Here is a 14,927-nt window from a genome sequence, read left to right as displayed (position 1 = left end):
CAGTGCAAGAGTAAAGAAGGCTTGGCAGCCTCTGCCTAGATTTAAGTGGATGTATGAAAAGGCCTGGGTGTCCAGGCAGAAGCCTGCTGTAAGGGGCAGAGCCCCTTTAGAGAACCTCTACTAGGGCAGTCCAGAGGGGAAATGTGAGGTTGGAGGCCCCACACAGGGTCCCCACTGCACTGCCTAGTGGAGCTGTGGGAAGGGAGCCACCATCCAGACCCCAGAATGGTAGATCCTGTGCTTAGACCCTGTGCTTGGAAAAGCCACAGGCACTCAACAACCTGGGAGAGCAATGTGGGGCTGAATTCTGCAAAACCACAGAAGTGGAACTGTCCAAGACTTTGGGAACCCACCCCTTCCACCATTGTGCCCTACATGTAGGACATATAGGAGATTATTTTGGAGCTTTAAGATTTAATGACTGCCTTGCTGCATTTCGAGCTTGAATGGAGCTTGTAGCCCTTTCTTTTGGCTGATTTCTCCCTTTTACAATGGGAGTGTTTACCCAGTGCCTGCACCTCCATTGTATCTTGGAAGTAAATAAATTGTAATGTACAGGTTCATAGGTGGAAGAAATTCATCTCCAGATGAGACTTTGGACTTGGACTTGGGACTTTTGAGTTAATGCCAGAGTGACTTAAGACTTTAGGGTACTGTTGAGCAGTCCCCTAAAAATACTGATTATATTTTGCAATGTGAGGACATGAGACTTGGGGGCCAAAAGCAGAATGATATGGTTTGAATATATGTCCCCATCAAATCTCATGTTGAATTGTAATCCCCAGTGTTGGAGGTGAAGCCTTATGGGAGGTGATTGGATCATGGAGGTAGATCCCTCATGGCTTGGTGCTGTCCTTGCAATAATGAGTGAGTTCTTGTGAGATCTGGTGTGTAAAAGTCTGTGGCCCCTCCCTCCTGCCTTGCTCCTGCTTTCACCATGTGATATACCTGCTCCCCTTTCACCTTATGTCATGAGTAAAAGCTCCCTGAAGGCTCACCAGAAGCTGAGAAGATGCCAACACCATGCTTTTACAGCCTGCAGAACCATGAGCCAATTAAACCTCTTTCCTTTATAAATTACCCAGCCTCAGGTATTTCTTTTTTTTTTTTTTTTTTTTTTTTTGAGACGGAGTCTCGTTCTGTAGCCCAGGCTGGAGTGCAGTGGCCGGATCTCAGCTCACTGCAAGCTCCGCCTCCCGGGTTCACGCCATTCTCCGGCCTCAGCCTCCAGAGTAGCTGGGACTACAGGCGCCCGCCACCTCGCCCGCCTAGTTTTTTGTATTTCTTTAGTAGACACGGGGTTTCACCGTGTTCGCCAGGATGGTCTCGATCTCCTGACCTCGTGATCCGCCCGTCTCGGCCTCCCAAAGTGCTGGGATTACAGGCTTGAGCCACCGCGCCCGGCCTGCCTCAGGTATTTCTTTACAGCAATGCAAGAACAGCCTAATACATAGTATATATACATTAGTTGATTATAGATAGTCTCATATCAAATTGGCACAGTTTGACAGTAATTAAAATATTAATAAGCATGAGAGTGAACTTCAACTTGGCCATATCCAAGAACTCTGTCATAGTTCTTTCTCTTGTCAGGATATTCGGCCTACTTTTAGATATCCTATATTTCAGAGTTCTTCTAGTGAGACAGTTTGCAAAAATCTTCAAATTTTGGATCTCCCTGCTTTCATATTGCCTCCAAAAATTAAATATTTCCTAACAATCTCTCTTCTCCAGAATGGGATATGATATTTAATAATGTAGTAATATTCCACTAAGTACAACATTCCCATTAGTTCTCATATTACCTTATGGCAGTATGGGTGTTCTCAAATCTTCAGAGACTTCTGTTGGGGACAAGAACTTTTGCTTTAGTAGCTTTAGAGGCTTTGTAATTTACCTACTGGGAGATGCAGTATTCATCTATCATGTAATTGTCAATATTTTAGTTCCATTGCACTAGAGAATTATTTCTCTACCCTTCAGACCTACCATTCCCTTTACTATTCTGAAATAAAATTCATAGATTATACTACCTACCTATGAAATAATTTCAAAAGTATCAATATGTTACCTTAACTAGAATATGAAGGAGAAGGAAAAGGAAAATTATTTATAATCAAATAATATGCATTTCAGCAGGTAAATGACTGGATGAAATAGATGCTTACACCTATTAGAACCACTGTGAATTCAACTACAAATGCAGCCTGATTTATGAATTATATTTGTTAATCTAATACTATAAGTGGCTTTACTTCCCTGAAATGGTGAAAAATTCCTAATAACATTGAAACTAAAAATGTATATTTTGGCTGGACTCGGTGGCTCATGCCTGTAATCCCAGTATTTTGGGAGGCTGAGGTGGACAGATCACTTGAGCCCAGGAGTTTGATGCCAGCCTGGGCAACATGGTGAAACCCCATCTCTACAAAATAAGATAAAAATTCGCCATACATGGTGGTGTGTGCCTGTAGTCTCGCTACTTAGGAGGCTGAAGTCAGAGGATCACCTGAACCTGGGGAGGTCAAGGCTGCAGTGAATTGTAATTGTACCACGGCACTCCAACCTGGGTGATAGAGTGAGACCCTGTCTCAAAAAAAGAAAGAAAAAAAATGTATATTTCCTTGATTTTCCAATACATATTAAAGCTATGCAAAATAGTGTATGTATGCATAAAGCGTTATTAGGTTTTAGTTTCAGGTAACTATTAACAACTTTTTTGAAAGTCAGGTAGGATAAATGACAGTTCTTTGTTCTGCAGGAATGTCTATCATCCCTGGCCCCCATTAAATTCTAATAGTACTATCCAATCGTGACAACCCAAAACACCCTCACAAATTCCCCCAAAGTCTCCCTAGGATGCCATCTTGAGGATCACTATAATAAAAGAGAAAGGTAGTAGTGAACTGACAATAAAATAATGTGTTAGGCCATTCTTGCATTGCTATGGAAATGAAATACCTGAGGTTGGGTAATTTATACAGAAAAGAGATTTAATTGGCTCACAGTTCTGCAGGCTGTGCAAGCATTGCTCCAGCATCTGCTTCTGGAGAGGGCCTCAGGAAGTTTCCAATTATGGTGAAAGGTAAAAGAGGAGCAAGCATGTCACATGGTAAGAGCAGGGGCAAGAGACTGCAAGGGTGGGGAGGTCCCAAACTTTTAAGCAACTAAATCTCACATGAACTAACTGAGCAAGAACTCGCTTATCACCAAGGGGATGCTGCTAAACCAGTCAGGAGGAATCTGCCTCCATGATCCCATCATCTCCCACCAGGCCCCACTTCCAACATTGGGAATCACATTTTTTTCTTTTTTTCAGGGGAGGGTGGGGAGGAATCACATTTCAGCATGAGATTTGGAGGGAACAAACATCTAAACCATATCAGATAACAATGGAGGAGCTTAAGGATCTGAGCTGCAAGAATGGAAGTTAGCCAAGGTAGCAGTAAGGCAAATTCCTATTTAGGAATGTTGGCATCATAAAGTATGCAATTGGATCTTTTTTGTGTGTGTGTGAGACAGAGTCTCACTCTGTCACCCTGGCTGGAGTGCAGTGCTGCGATCTCAGCTCACTGCAACCTCTGCCTCCCAGGTTCAAGCAATTCTCCAGCCTCAGCCTCCCGAGTAGCTGGGATTACAGGCATGCACCACCATACCCAACTAATTTTTGTAGAGACGGGGTTTCATCATGTTGGCTAGGCTGGTCTCGAACTCCTGACCTCAAGTGATCTGTCCGCCTCGGCATCCCAGAGAGTTGAGATTACAGGCATGAGCCACTGCGCCCCACAGCAATTGGATCTTAATGTTAGATTCTATAATAAGAAATTCTGACTTCTGCATCAACCCAGTAGTAGTGCTTTTTATCTTCCCTGTTTTCAGTTGAAAGGCATGTTCTTGGCAAAGCTGAACACAGACGGCATCATCATGTTACTTGAGGTTCTCCATGCATGGCTTCTTGGCACATATCCTCCAAGGCTAACCTCCACATCTGAGAGGTCCCAGTCTATGAGAAAGGAAAGATTTTTATGAAGCCAGATTAACTCTCTAATCTCATGGATCTCAAATTATGCTGTGAGCAGAAATATTTGGGGGAACTGTTATACAGTTCATTGCCTCCTTTAATACACAAGGGCTCCAAGTTAATTAAGAGAAGGGGTTAAACAAGCTTTAATGAGGAAATTTAGAGTCCAGGGATGGGCAAGAAGAAAAAGCACAGGTTCCCAGATCTTCTTATTTTCCTGACAAAGGCTGCTGGAGCCAGGATATTCTGCTGGACACTCTGATAGGTTGGTGTTCCAGGAGAGGTCCTTGCTGCCCTGTTGCTCTCACTTCTTATAATACAAGTGGAAAACAACATTGTCAGTGTTCAGATGAACATACTACTTGGTGCCAGGCAATATGAATGTGAGGTGTTTGCTTTTTAAACAAGAGTTATCTGGGAAAGCTAACTGTCTAGTACCTGGGAAACTTGAGATCTTTGGGAAGTTTCAACCCCTTTGTAGAGAGAAGGGGCCTCCTGTCCTATGGGAAGCTGAGTTTCTGTTTTATACCCGCCTGCTGTGAGAAGAATGTTAGGGGGCAGATGATAGTCCAAGTTAGCACTTTGTTCAAGCAACCTAGACTGTATTTCTAAGGACATTCAACTTGTCAAGTCACGTGAACTTATTAAAATACAAATGCCTGGGTCCCATCAGACTTGCTAGATCCAAAGCAAGGTTCAGATATCTGGAGTAACAAGTGTCATAAGTAATTCTGATGTGTATGTGTTTGTGTATGTAACCCGTGTGTGTGTATGTAACCCGTCTTTTGGCATCTAATTTTAGTCCCTTTCAGAGACTCATTTTCTCCAGCCCCTCCTGCCATAGACCCTGTGAAAGCTCACTCTACCTTTTCTATAGATAAAAACACTGAGATTGAGCTCTGGATAGCTCTGTGTCTTCAGCACCAGCAGCCTTGTGTTAAATCATTTCTAATTTGCAGGAACCCCAGCATGTGAATTGGACTTTATCACCCAGTTGGAGGAAGAATAACAGTAGATGTTGGATCTTCAGGAAAGCTGAAGAGGGCAGTGCCTCTACTGTCTAGGTAAGTAGTGTCATAAGAAGACCACCAATTTGATGTTGAGAAGATGAGTTCTAGTCCAAGCCCTTGCAATTTGTTGGGTCATGTAGGCAAGTGACTCAATCTGTTTTCTATCTGTCAGATGAGTGGGTTGGCCTAGATGATGTCTAAGTTCTGCTAAATCTCTGATAGTCTAGGACTGTAGACTTCTTTAGAAGAATACCTGAAGTATAATAATTGGAAGAAGGGTTGAGAGGCAAATGGGAAGAGCAGTGTGGTAGTTATTATTTCTGAAATTTTTATTCTCTTTCAATCCCAGGAAAATGATTGCATTCAGGCTTGATCAAGTCATCTTTCTTTTTTCCATTTCTTTTTTCTACGTTTGAGAGTCTCGATTCTTCTCATCCTTCTCCTTGCTCTCATTTTCCATGACTAATCAGCTACCATAAAAGCTACCTTTTAATCCCCAACTCTCTGTCATCAGCTGGTACACCTGCTCATTTCCATTTGTTTGGGTTAGCATATTACCCAATAACTCTTTCGATATTTCTTGATGTCTCTGTGTTCACCATGCCCACTGCAAAAATTCTGCCTCTTATCTCTTCTGGCTTTGTTCTCCTCCACTACCCTTTTTTGTTTTCTCCTCACATAAAGTTGCTAGTATGCATGAATTCAAATTAGTTGTCTTTTCTCTGCTGGTTTATTTTCTTTGCTCTCCACAGTAGACACAGGTGACATTTACACTTTAAATGTCTTTCAGATAGAGGGATTTGAACTGAACCAAAGCATCAACACCAATCAGACTTTTTCCAAAAAACTAGAGTTTTCAGGGTCAGCAATGGAAAGCCTCAGAGGGAATACTGCTCAGGTTCCTACAAATGAAGAAGCCTCTAAAAATGAAGGCCAATTATCAAGGCAGACAAAATGTCCTGCACAGAAGAAATCCTCTTTTGAGAACATAGTGGTCAGAAAAGTGTCAGTGACACTTGAAGAAATTTTCATGGGGGAGGGAGGCCCTGAATCCAGTGAATTTAGTCTAAGCCCAAACCTTGACACACAACAGAAAATTCCAAAGGGAGATGGATCCCCAATATCTAGGAAAAACTCCAAAGATAATTCAGATTTAATTAAACACCAAAGACTTTTCTCACAAAGAAAACCTTGTAAATGCAATAAATGTGAAAAAGCCTTTAGTTACCAATCAGACCTTCTTGTACACAGTAGAATTCATAGTGGAGGAAAGCCTTTTGAATGCAACAAATGTGGGAAATCTTTCAGCCGAAGTACACATCTTACTGAACATCAAAGAACTCACACTGGAGAGAAACCTTATGAATGCAATGAATGTGGAAAAGCTTTTAGCCGGAGCACACATCTTAGTCTACATCAGAGAATCCATACTGGAGAAAAACCATATGAATGTAGTGAATGTGGAAAAGCATTTAGCCGAAGCACTAACCTTAGTCAACATCAGCGAACTCATACTCAAGAAAGGCCTTACAAATGTAATGAATGTGGGAAAGCCTTCGGTGACCGTTCAACCATAATTCAGCATCAACGAATACACACTGGAGAGAATCCCTATGAATGCAGTAAATGTGGAAAAGCTTTCAGTTGGATCTCATCGCTTATTGAACATCAGAGAACACACACTGGGGAGAACCCCTATGAGTGCGATGACTGTGGGAAAATGTTCAGTCGAAGCTCATCTCTTACAGAACATCAGAGAATCCACACTGGAGAAAAGCCCCACGAGTGTAGAGTGTGTGGAAAGGGCTTCAGTCGAAGCTCATCCCTTATTATTCATCAGAGAATTCATACCGGGGAGAAGCCGTACAAATGTAATGACTGTGGAAAAGCCTTCAGTCAGAGTTCAACTCTCATCAGACATCAGCACCTTCATACTAAAGAGTAATATCTGAGCTTTTATTAATGTTAGCACAAGAACATATATACCTAACCTCCCACCACTGAAATATATAAATTTCAAGTATATATATACTTGTTCTGATTAGATACCTATACCCGTTTTAAGCTTTCATTCATTCTTTTCATCCATCTCAAATAAGTTTGCAATAAAACAAAAGGATGACTCAAAAAACCTAACATATGCAATCTAATATTCTGAAGGGCTCCAACTTTAGAGTATAAAGCTACCTGACACCTTGTAGTTTCTCTGCTAATCTAGTCCATCAAGCGTGGGTCCCTGAACCACGAGGTAATCCTCTGTTTTCTAGCCACATCCGCCCCTTCACATGAAGAGAAAATCCTGTGTGTGTGTCTTCATACTTGCTGGCTCTAGTACCGGAAGAGAGGGATCTGGCTTCAGAGCAGGACCAAAAACTTCTTACCATCTGGGGATAATAGTGTTGAGGCAAATTCATTCTCTTGACTTGCAAAGACAGATTTTTCTCATCTTCCTCCTTCTCTTACCTTTTTTGTAGTAGCATTTTTCCTCAAAGTATAACTCATTTTTTTACTAGTGCCTAACTAATCCTAGTGTTATTTTATCACATTTTTACCAAGAATGTTCCAAAAACCTTGGAGACGTTCCTCCATGATCTCGGGAAAAAAAGTTGCCAAATGCTGTGCTGTTTTTTGTTTTGTTTTTTAAATTTTCTTTCATTTACAGACTTCATGAAACTTATATTCTGTGGCTTTGACCCTCACCAATCTTGGAAGATTGATCTCTCAAGGACAAACCCAGTGCCTATTTCTCAGTCCTTTTTCTACTTGACATTTGCAGAACTGGCACTTTTGGCCACTGTTATACCTTAAAGCTTGAGCTTCTTTCAGGATCTATGATTCTGTGCTGATCTACACTTTTCCTACCTCCCAGCATTTCTTTGATTGTCAATGATCAGCTCTGTGATTTAGGACCAGGGTTAGGCCAGAATAATCTCATTTCATCAAGTTATAAAACTTGAGGTAGTGCAACTAGATTACACACTTCTTGAAGACAGAAATCTTGGTTTGTTTGTTGTTTTATTTTTGAGAGAAGGTCTTACTCTGTTGCCCAGGCTGGAGTGCAATGGCACAATCATAGCTCACCGTAGCCTTGAACTCCTGGGCTCCTGCCACAGCTTCCTGAGTAGCTAGGGCTGCAGGTGTGTACCACCACACCCAAAATTTTAAAATTTGTTTGTGGAGACAGGATCTCACTATGTTGGCAAGGCTGGCCTCCATCTCCTGAACTCCAACAATTCTCCCACCTCGGCTTCCCAAAACACTGACATTACAGGTATGAGCCACCACACCTGCCAGAAATCTTGTTATTGATTGATATAAAACATCACAAAGTGTTGAGTAGACACTGAATGCCCTGTAATTATTGCTCACTGATTCCTCTTTATCCTCTGTAATCAATCAACTTGACTTTATTTGATATAGATTAATAATTGATTTCTTTCTTTCTACTGCTGCTTCCAAATTCTTGGTACCTTGTGCCTAGATTACTAAATTGATCACTGTTGACTCACTACCATTATCTAGCTCCTTACTAAACTACTATTTTGTTAAAAAATAGTCTACAGTTTCCCAGTGACCTCTGCCCCAAATGGAAACTTCTTTAACCTAAAGACCTTTCATAGTTTGATCTACTTAATTTACTTCCTTTCTCTTCTCAAAGGTAATGCATGCGGGCAGGTCTGTTTTTTGTCCCTACTATACCCTCTTCTCACACTTTGCTTCTTTTCAAACCATTCCTTGGCACTTTTACATGTCCTGCTTTCTTCTTTGTATTCCAGAAACCCTTTCTACCCTTTTCTAAATGCCACACTCATATCCTGACTCTGTGATACTTTCAGTCCCCTACCTTCTTAGAAATCCTTTGTAGTGATGATTTGCATTATTCTCCTGTGTTAGACACCTTCTTTAGTTTTCTGGTTCTTTCACAAGTACTTTTTTACATAAGCTGTTTTGAAGTTGTAAATCATCCTAAATCTTTTATAAGCCTCATATAATACATAGTACAATGCCAGCCTGGACTCTAGTTTTAATCTAAATGCATAGGGTTTAATTTACCAGCATAATGTTTTTAGTCTTTTGAATGATGAGGTAACCTCATAGGTGTTTTGGCCCACTTTGTTTTTCCTTGAATTTACATATATAACTGACTATTTAGACTGACTCCTTTAGATCTCCTGGGATGCTGACCTCTTGGCTTTCCAGTTCATGAGACTATTGTAAAGAATAAGTGAGTTCATTTATGTAAAGTAGTAAAACAGTGCCTGACATATAGTAAATACTCAATAAATTCTAATTGTTATGATTCTACTGATTCACATCTTCCTGTAGCTTTTTATTTTATTCCCTGCAGAGCCTTTAACTTCATTACTAGAAATGGAAAACTAGGATCACAATCAAATAAGCTAGAAGGTATTTCTTTTATCATAATAGGCCATAGCTATTTTACACACTCCATTGTGTGTAAAAAATGACTCAAGATGGCAAACAAGATACAATAAAATAGAAAACAAAAAACACATACAAATGAGCACTAGGAGATCAGGACAAGTTATGATAACCTACACAGGTATTCAGTTAGGGATACAAACTGAGCATTCTGGCAACCAAAATGAGAAGGTCATTTGCTTACATTGTTTTAGAAGGAAAAAAATATGTCTATTCGTCAAGGAAAACAAAGCTTTTCTAATACGTAGAATTAAGATGAATTCCTCCATTGGTCTTCATGTAATTATACAATGTCTTTGATATAAAAAAATTTATATTTCATAACACCTAGTATACAATAGGTTCTCTGGTGAATAAATATTTAGTTCATAGTAGAAGGTCCAGAAAGGCAGATGTGAAGATTGTTCTTGGGATGGAGTGAGGTTCTCAGGAGCAGGGGGTAGTGTATAGTGTATATTAAGTAATGAAATATTTGCTGGGTACCAGAAGAAATGCTCTTTGTACATATTTGAGTACAGTTATGCACCACACAAGGACATTTTGGTCAATGATGGACTGCAGATATGACAGTGATCACGTAAGATTATCATGGAGCTGGAAAATGCCTATTACCTAGTGACATCATAGCACAATTATATGTCTGTGGTGATACTGGTGTAAACAAACTTACTGCACTGCCATCATATAAAAGTATAGCACTAAAGGCCTAGTGTGGTGGCTCATGCTTGTAATCCCAGCACTTTGGGAGGCCAAGGCAGGTGGATCACCTGAGGTCAGGAGTTCAAGACCAGCCTGGCCAACATGGTGAAACCCCGTCTATACTAAAAATACAAAAATTAGCTGGGTGTGGTGGCTCTCGCTTATAGTCACAGCTACTTGGGAGGCTGAGGCACGAGAATCGCTTGAATCTGGGAGGCAGAGGTTGCCGTGAGCTGAGATCATGCCACCACACGGCATCCTGGGCAACAGAGCGAGACTCAGTCACCAAAAAAAAAAAAGCACTACATAATACTTGATAGGAAAGCACTATGTCACTGGTTTGTGTATTTACCATACTTTTTATTATTAGTAGGTTGGTGCAAAAGTAATTGCAATGGCAAAACCCGCAATTACTTTTGCACCAATTTAATATTTTAGCGTGTACTTCTACTTACTAAAAAAAAAGTTAACTGTGAAACAGCCTCAGGCAGGTCCTACAGAAGGTATTCCAGAAGAAGGCATTGTTATCATAGGAGATGACAGCTCCATGCATATTACTGCTCCTGGAAGACTTTCCAGTCAGCTAAGATGTGGAGCTGTAAAACAGTGATATTGATAAGCCTGACTCTGCTCCTCTATCTACACCTGTTTTCAAACCATATGGTGTCAGTGCTAGGCTGGACTGCACCAGCAGTCCAGGCAGCACTGGCACCCCAGCTAGACATAGCTGTGTACCATGTCCTATGAGGAATAGGAGAACACCCTTTTTAACAGTGAAGGCTCAGGGTCTAGGGGTGCCTCAGGCCTCATGGCCTTATCTTGCATTAGGACTATAGGTCCCAAGACCTCTTGCAACTCTGCTGCTAAGGGATTTGTACTTAGTGTACTCCACTGCTCTAAGTAGGTGCCCTGCTTCGCTAAAGTGGATGTCTGTGCTGTCCCAGTCTGGGGGGGTCGTTACTCATGAACACACCCATCCTGCTATTGGGTAAGCCCTCCGCATGACTGTAACCCGTCCAGCCACACTCTTGTGAGCCTGAAGGGCAGCATATATGGTTACTAACTGCTTTATTAATGAACACTGGGGCTCAGCTGCCTTCCATAGTTGGGACTAAAAGCTTACTGGTACTTCCAAGCACTCCATATACTGCTATAGGCCCTAGCCAACACTATTTGTGGTTACATGGACATCTAGTTTAAATGGGCACCCCTGGTTAACTACCTACAGGGCTTATGTCATCAGAAGGGCTGTTTCAGCCTCATCCCAATCCCAGGCAAGAGGGGTGTTGCCACTTCCAAACCTGCAAGAAAACTAGAGGTTAACATAACATCATTAATAAGAAAATGATATACAATGGGGTTATACATACAGCCCTGCAGCAACACTATGAAAGTCCATTGTTGCCCTCCCATGAAGGCAAACCGTTCCTGGCTCTCTGGAGCAATGTTGATTGAGAGGAATGCATTGGTCAAGTCCACCACACAATGGCACCATCCTAGTTCAGTTGTCAAACGGTCCATCAAGTCCATGACAGGTGGCACAGCTGCCATATCATGCAAAACATCCACCCCCAAGAATGTCCTCAGGCATGCAAGAGATATATGCTGTGCGTAAGTGGAGAGTCAAGCAGCTGATGCCAAGGTGCAAAGACACAGGTTTCACTTTCACTGACCAGCTTTCATAGCTGTCTATGCAGCCTTGTCTGGAAACTTATCCGGGCCCAGGGACCAGTGGATTGCCAAGTCCATATATGGCCTTTGGTTGTCTGGTGTCCCCTACCAAGCCGGGCACCTTGGCCAGTTCTCTTATCAAACAGAAAAGGCTTTACACTTCCACCAACTGCAGCAGGTACTCTTTGAACTGGAACACTCAGGCAGGACCAGGTTGTGTAGCAACATCCTTCTCCCGAATGACTTGCACCAAGTATGTACACGACTACCAACATCACTTGCTTAACTCCTGCAACTTAGTTGGGGCACAGACACCATAGGAAGTGTGCTCCACCACAGTAGAGGGTCTCTGGCCCACCCTTGGGGCCCAACAGCTGCTCCTGCTCTATTTTCTGGCAGTCCGTTGGGCGAACCTGTAACAGAAGTTCTTCCTCCCTGTGTGTGTCCCACAAGGACTGGGCAGGGACTTCCTGCAGCAAAGTCACAAACATCCATCTGACTCTGGCGGAAAAAGCATGCTGCATCTCAGTGCTGTGCACTTCCAGGTGCTTCAGCGCCTTCTCCACACTTGGGGGGGACCCATCCATTGCCTCCCATGTTTCCACTGAAGCCCATCCTCGCAGCACGTTGCCACCTGGTACCACAGCCCGTGCTGTAGCCACATAGCCAACCCAGGAGCCCTCAGGGACTGAAGACCTACTCACCTCATCCCATCCTCATTACCAATTGTTAGGTTTAGGATTCGGGTCCAGCCCATGCTGAGGTCCAAGGGAGTGGGTCCCTGGGCAAATAGCTAACAGAACACTTGGCAGGGGAAGTAGGCAGGTGAAAGATGATTTTATTCAGCAAAAGCTCTCATCAGCAGCTTACTTACATTAGCTCACTTACACCAAGTCTCTCACACTGTCCACCCTGTCTCGACTGCTTGAGCCAGCGGTTCCCACACACAGCTGAAGGGCTGGCTCTCCCTTGCCTTCAGGGTCAGCAGCTTAACTCTTTCTCTCTGTGGGCACGAGCTGGTTCCTGGCTCCCCCTGCCCATCTGCTAGTTGGTCATTCTCCCTTACAGGGGCAGTAGCTTCACTCTCTGTCTGGGCAGCAGCACCTGCACAAGAGCCATGCTGAGCTTAGCCCTGCGCACAGTGTCAGCAGGACAATTATACCTTTTACAGACAATAGTGGCTCAGAGCCAAGTATGAACTTTCACGAACAGGTTATATAACAAGTGGAAGTGTGTGCCTGCACACCAAACTCGCTGAGTCATTCAGGCCTGGATGTCCACCTTGGCCTATTCCTTGACCAAAACACATCCATGTACCTTACAGAAGGTGTCATCAACAAACCAGAGGTGGAGATGTCACCACAAGAACTGCAGCTCCATTACTTCAAAATGCACGATTATGATGGCAATGATTTGCTTGATGGCTTAGAACTCTCCATAGCCATTACTCATGTCCATAAGGAGAAAGGGAGTGAACAGGCACCACTAATGAGTGAAGATGAACTGATTAACATAAGAGATGGTGTTTTGAGAGATGATGACAAGAACAATGATGGATACATTGACTATGCTGAATTTGCAAAATCACTGCAGTAGATGTTATTTGTCCATCTCTTGGTTATATGCAAATGTGATCTGTGATGATGTGATTGAACACTTTGATAATGCAAAATAACTCATTTCCAACTACTGCTGCAGCGTTTTGGTAAAAACCTATAGCAATTTGTTACACTGGGGTGAGAAGAGATCAAGAGAAATGAAAGAGAAGAGAAATGGGACATCTAATAGTCCCTAAGCGCTATTAAATACCTTATTGGACAAGGGCTTGCTTTTTAAAGCATCTTTTCAAGAATATTGAATAATTGGAGCTGAGTACTCAGGAGCTTCACTGTAGTAGAAAACTGCTAGTTTCTTAATTTTAATTCATGTTACCTGAAAAGTAAAACAACAGACTTTGACAAGTGGACGTTTTTCAGTAACAGTGAAGGAGTGGAGTGAATGCCAAATGTTTGCCCTGGTGGTTCCTATCTCTTCAGGTAAACCTGGTCAATATTCTCTAAAGTTCCCCTGGCCTGAAAGACTACTTGCTCTGGGCAAGTGGATATTTATTAGACTATTTCAAAGCCACAGCATAAGAAGAATATCAAATATTGAGTTCAGCCTAGCCACAGAATCTAAGATTCTGTATCCTCTAGCCCTCTAGCATTTTGGAAATGGTACACCACTGGCTTGAGTGATTAATCTTTTTCAGATTTTCAGCATTTTATACAACTTACTGCCACATCCTTATACTTTATTACTTTTCTGTCTTCTTCAACCTGGGGGAGACCTTGAATTTAAATGTTTTCTAATCAATAGTGTTTTAGCTTTCTTAATATTTCTATTTCACTCTTGTTTCTAGGATTTCTTTTTTTTTTTTTTTTTTTTTGCAGTTTAGGAACTATTAGGAATGTCAGGACTTTATCAGCAGGGGTAAAACTACCAACTAGCCTAGCCTAAGTAGGAAGTGAAAAGATAATTCACCAAACAATGATTAACCTGATAGAAGTTCTATTCAGGAGGAATATTGTTTAAATTACCTCTTTTAGCCTGAATACATGGATTCTTTTCAAATCAGGAAAGATTAGAAAAGGAACCCTAAAAATCCCTTAACAGTGTGAATCTTAATAGTATTTGAAAATGAGAAGTAACAGATTTTAATTTGGTTTATTGGATGTGATGGACATGCTGAAAGGATGATTGAATGAGAAAAAGAGACTGTATAAAATTTGCTGTAAGATAGATAGAGACTTATTTTCTTTCTTAAAGTATTCTTATAAGAAAACATGGCCAGGCACTGTGGCTCAGGTCTGTAATCCCAGCACTTTGGGAGGCCGAGGTGGGTGGATCACAAGGTCAGGAGATGGAGACCATCCTGGCTAACATGGTGAAACCCCATCTCACTAAAAATACAAGAAATTAGCTGGGTGTGGTAGCAGGTGCCTGTAGACCCAGCTACTTGGGAGGCTGAGGTAGGAGAATGGCGTGAACCTGGGAGGCGGACCTTGCAGTGAGATGAGATCCTGCCACTGCACTCCAGACTG

The 14,927-nt window shown here is 42.0% G+C and overlaps 1 protein-coding gene and 1 pseudogene across 6 annotated transcripts in view; both read left to right on the top strand.

The window, feature by feature from the left end:
• LOC105491658 (zinc finger protein 391) overlaps positions 1-14,927 on the top strand; it is a 47,547-nt gene that overhangs the window by 17,123 nt on the left and 15,497 nt on the right. For 4 of the 6 annotated variants that reach the window (XM_011758245.3, XM_011758244.2, XM_071097454.1 and 1 more), the window contains exons 2-3: positions 4,981-5,085; positions 5,822-9,297. In XM_011758245.3, the coding sequence (XP_011756547.2) occupies positions 5,900-6,976 (1,077 nt within the window). In that variant the 5' untranslated portion in view covers positions 4,981-5,085; positions 5,822-5,899 and the 3' untranslated portion in view covers positions 6,977-9,297. Of the gene's footprint in view, positions 1-4,980; positions 5,086-5,821; positions 9,298-14,927 lie in introns of those variants that run through there. The other 2 variants (XR_011623923.1, XR_011623922.1) reach the window with 1 other exon arrangement.
• LOC105491659 (multiple coagulation factor deficiency protein 2 homolog pseudogene) lies at positions 12,969-14,146 on the top strand (annotated as a pseudogene).

The sequence above is a fragment of the Macaca nemestrina genome, chromosome 5 (genome assembly GCF_043159975.1).
Source record: "Macaca nemestrina isolate mMacNem1 chromosome 5, mMacNem.hap1, whole genome shotgun sequence".
Taxonomy (NCBI): domain Eukaryota; kingdom Metazoa; phylum Chordata; class Mammalia; order Primates; family Cercopithecidae; genus Macaca; species Macaca nemestrina.
The sequence above is the reverse complement of the archived record's forward strand: the minus strand, read 5'-3'. Positions and strand labels throughout refer to the sequence as shown.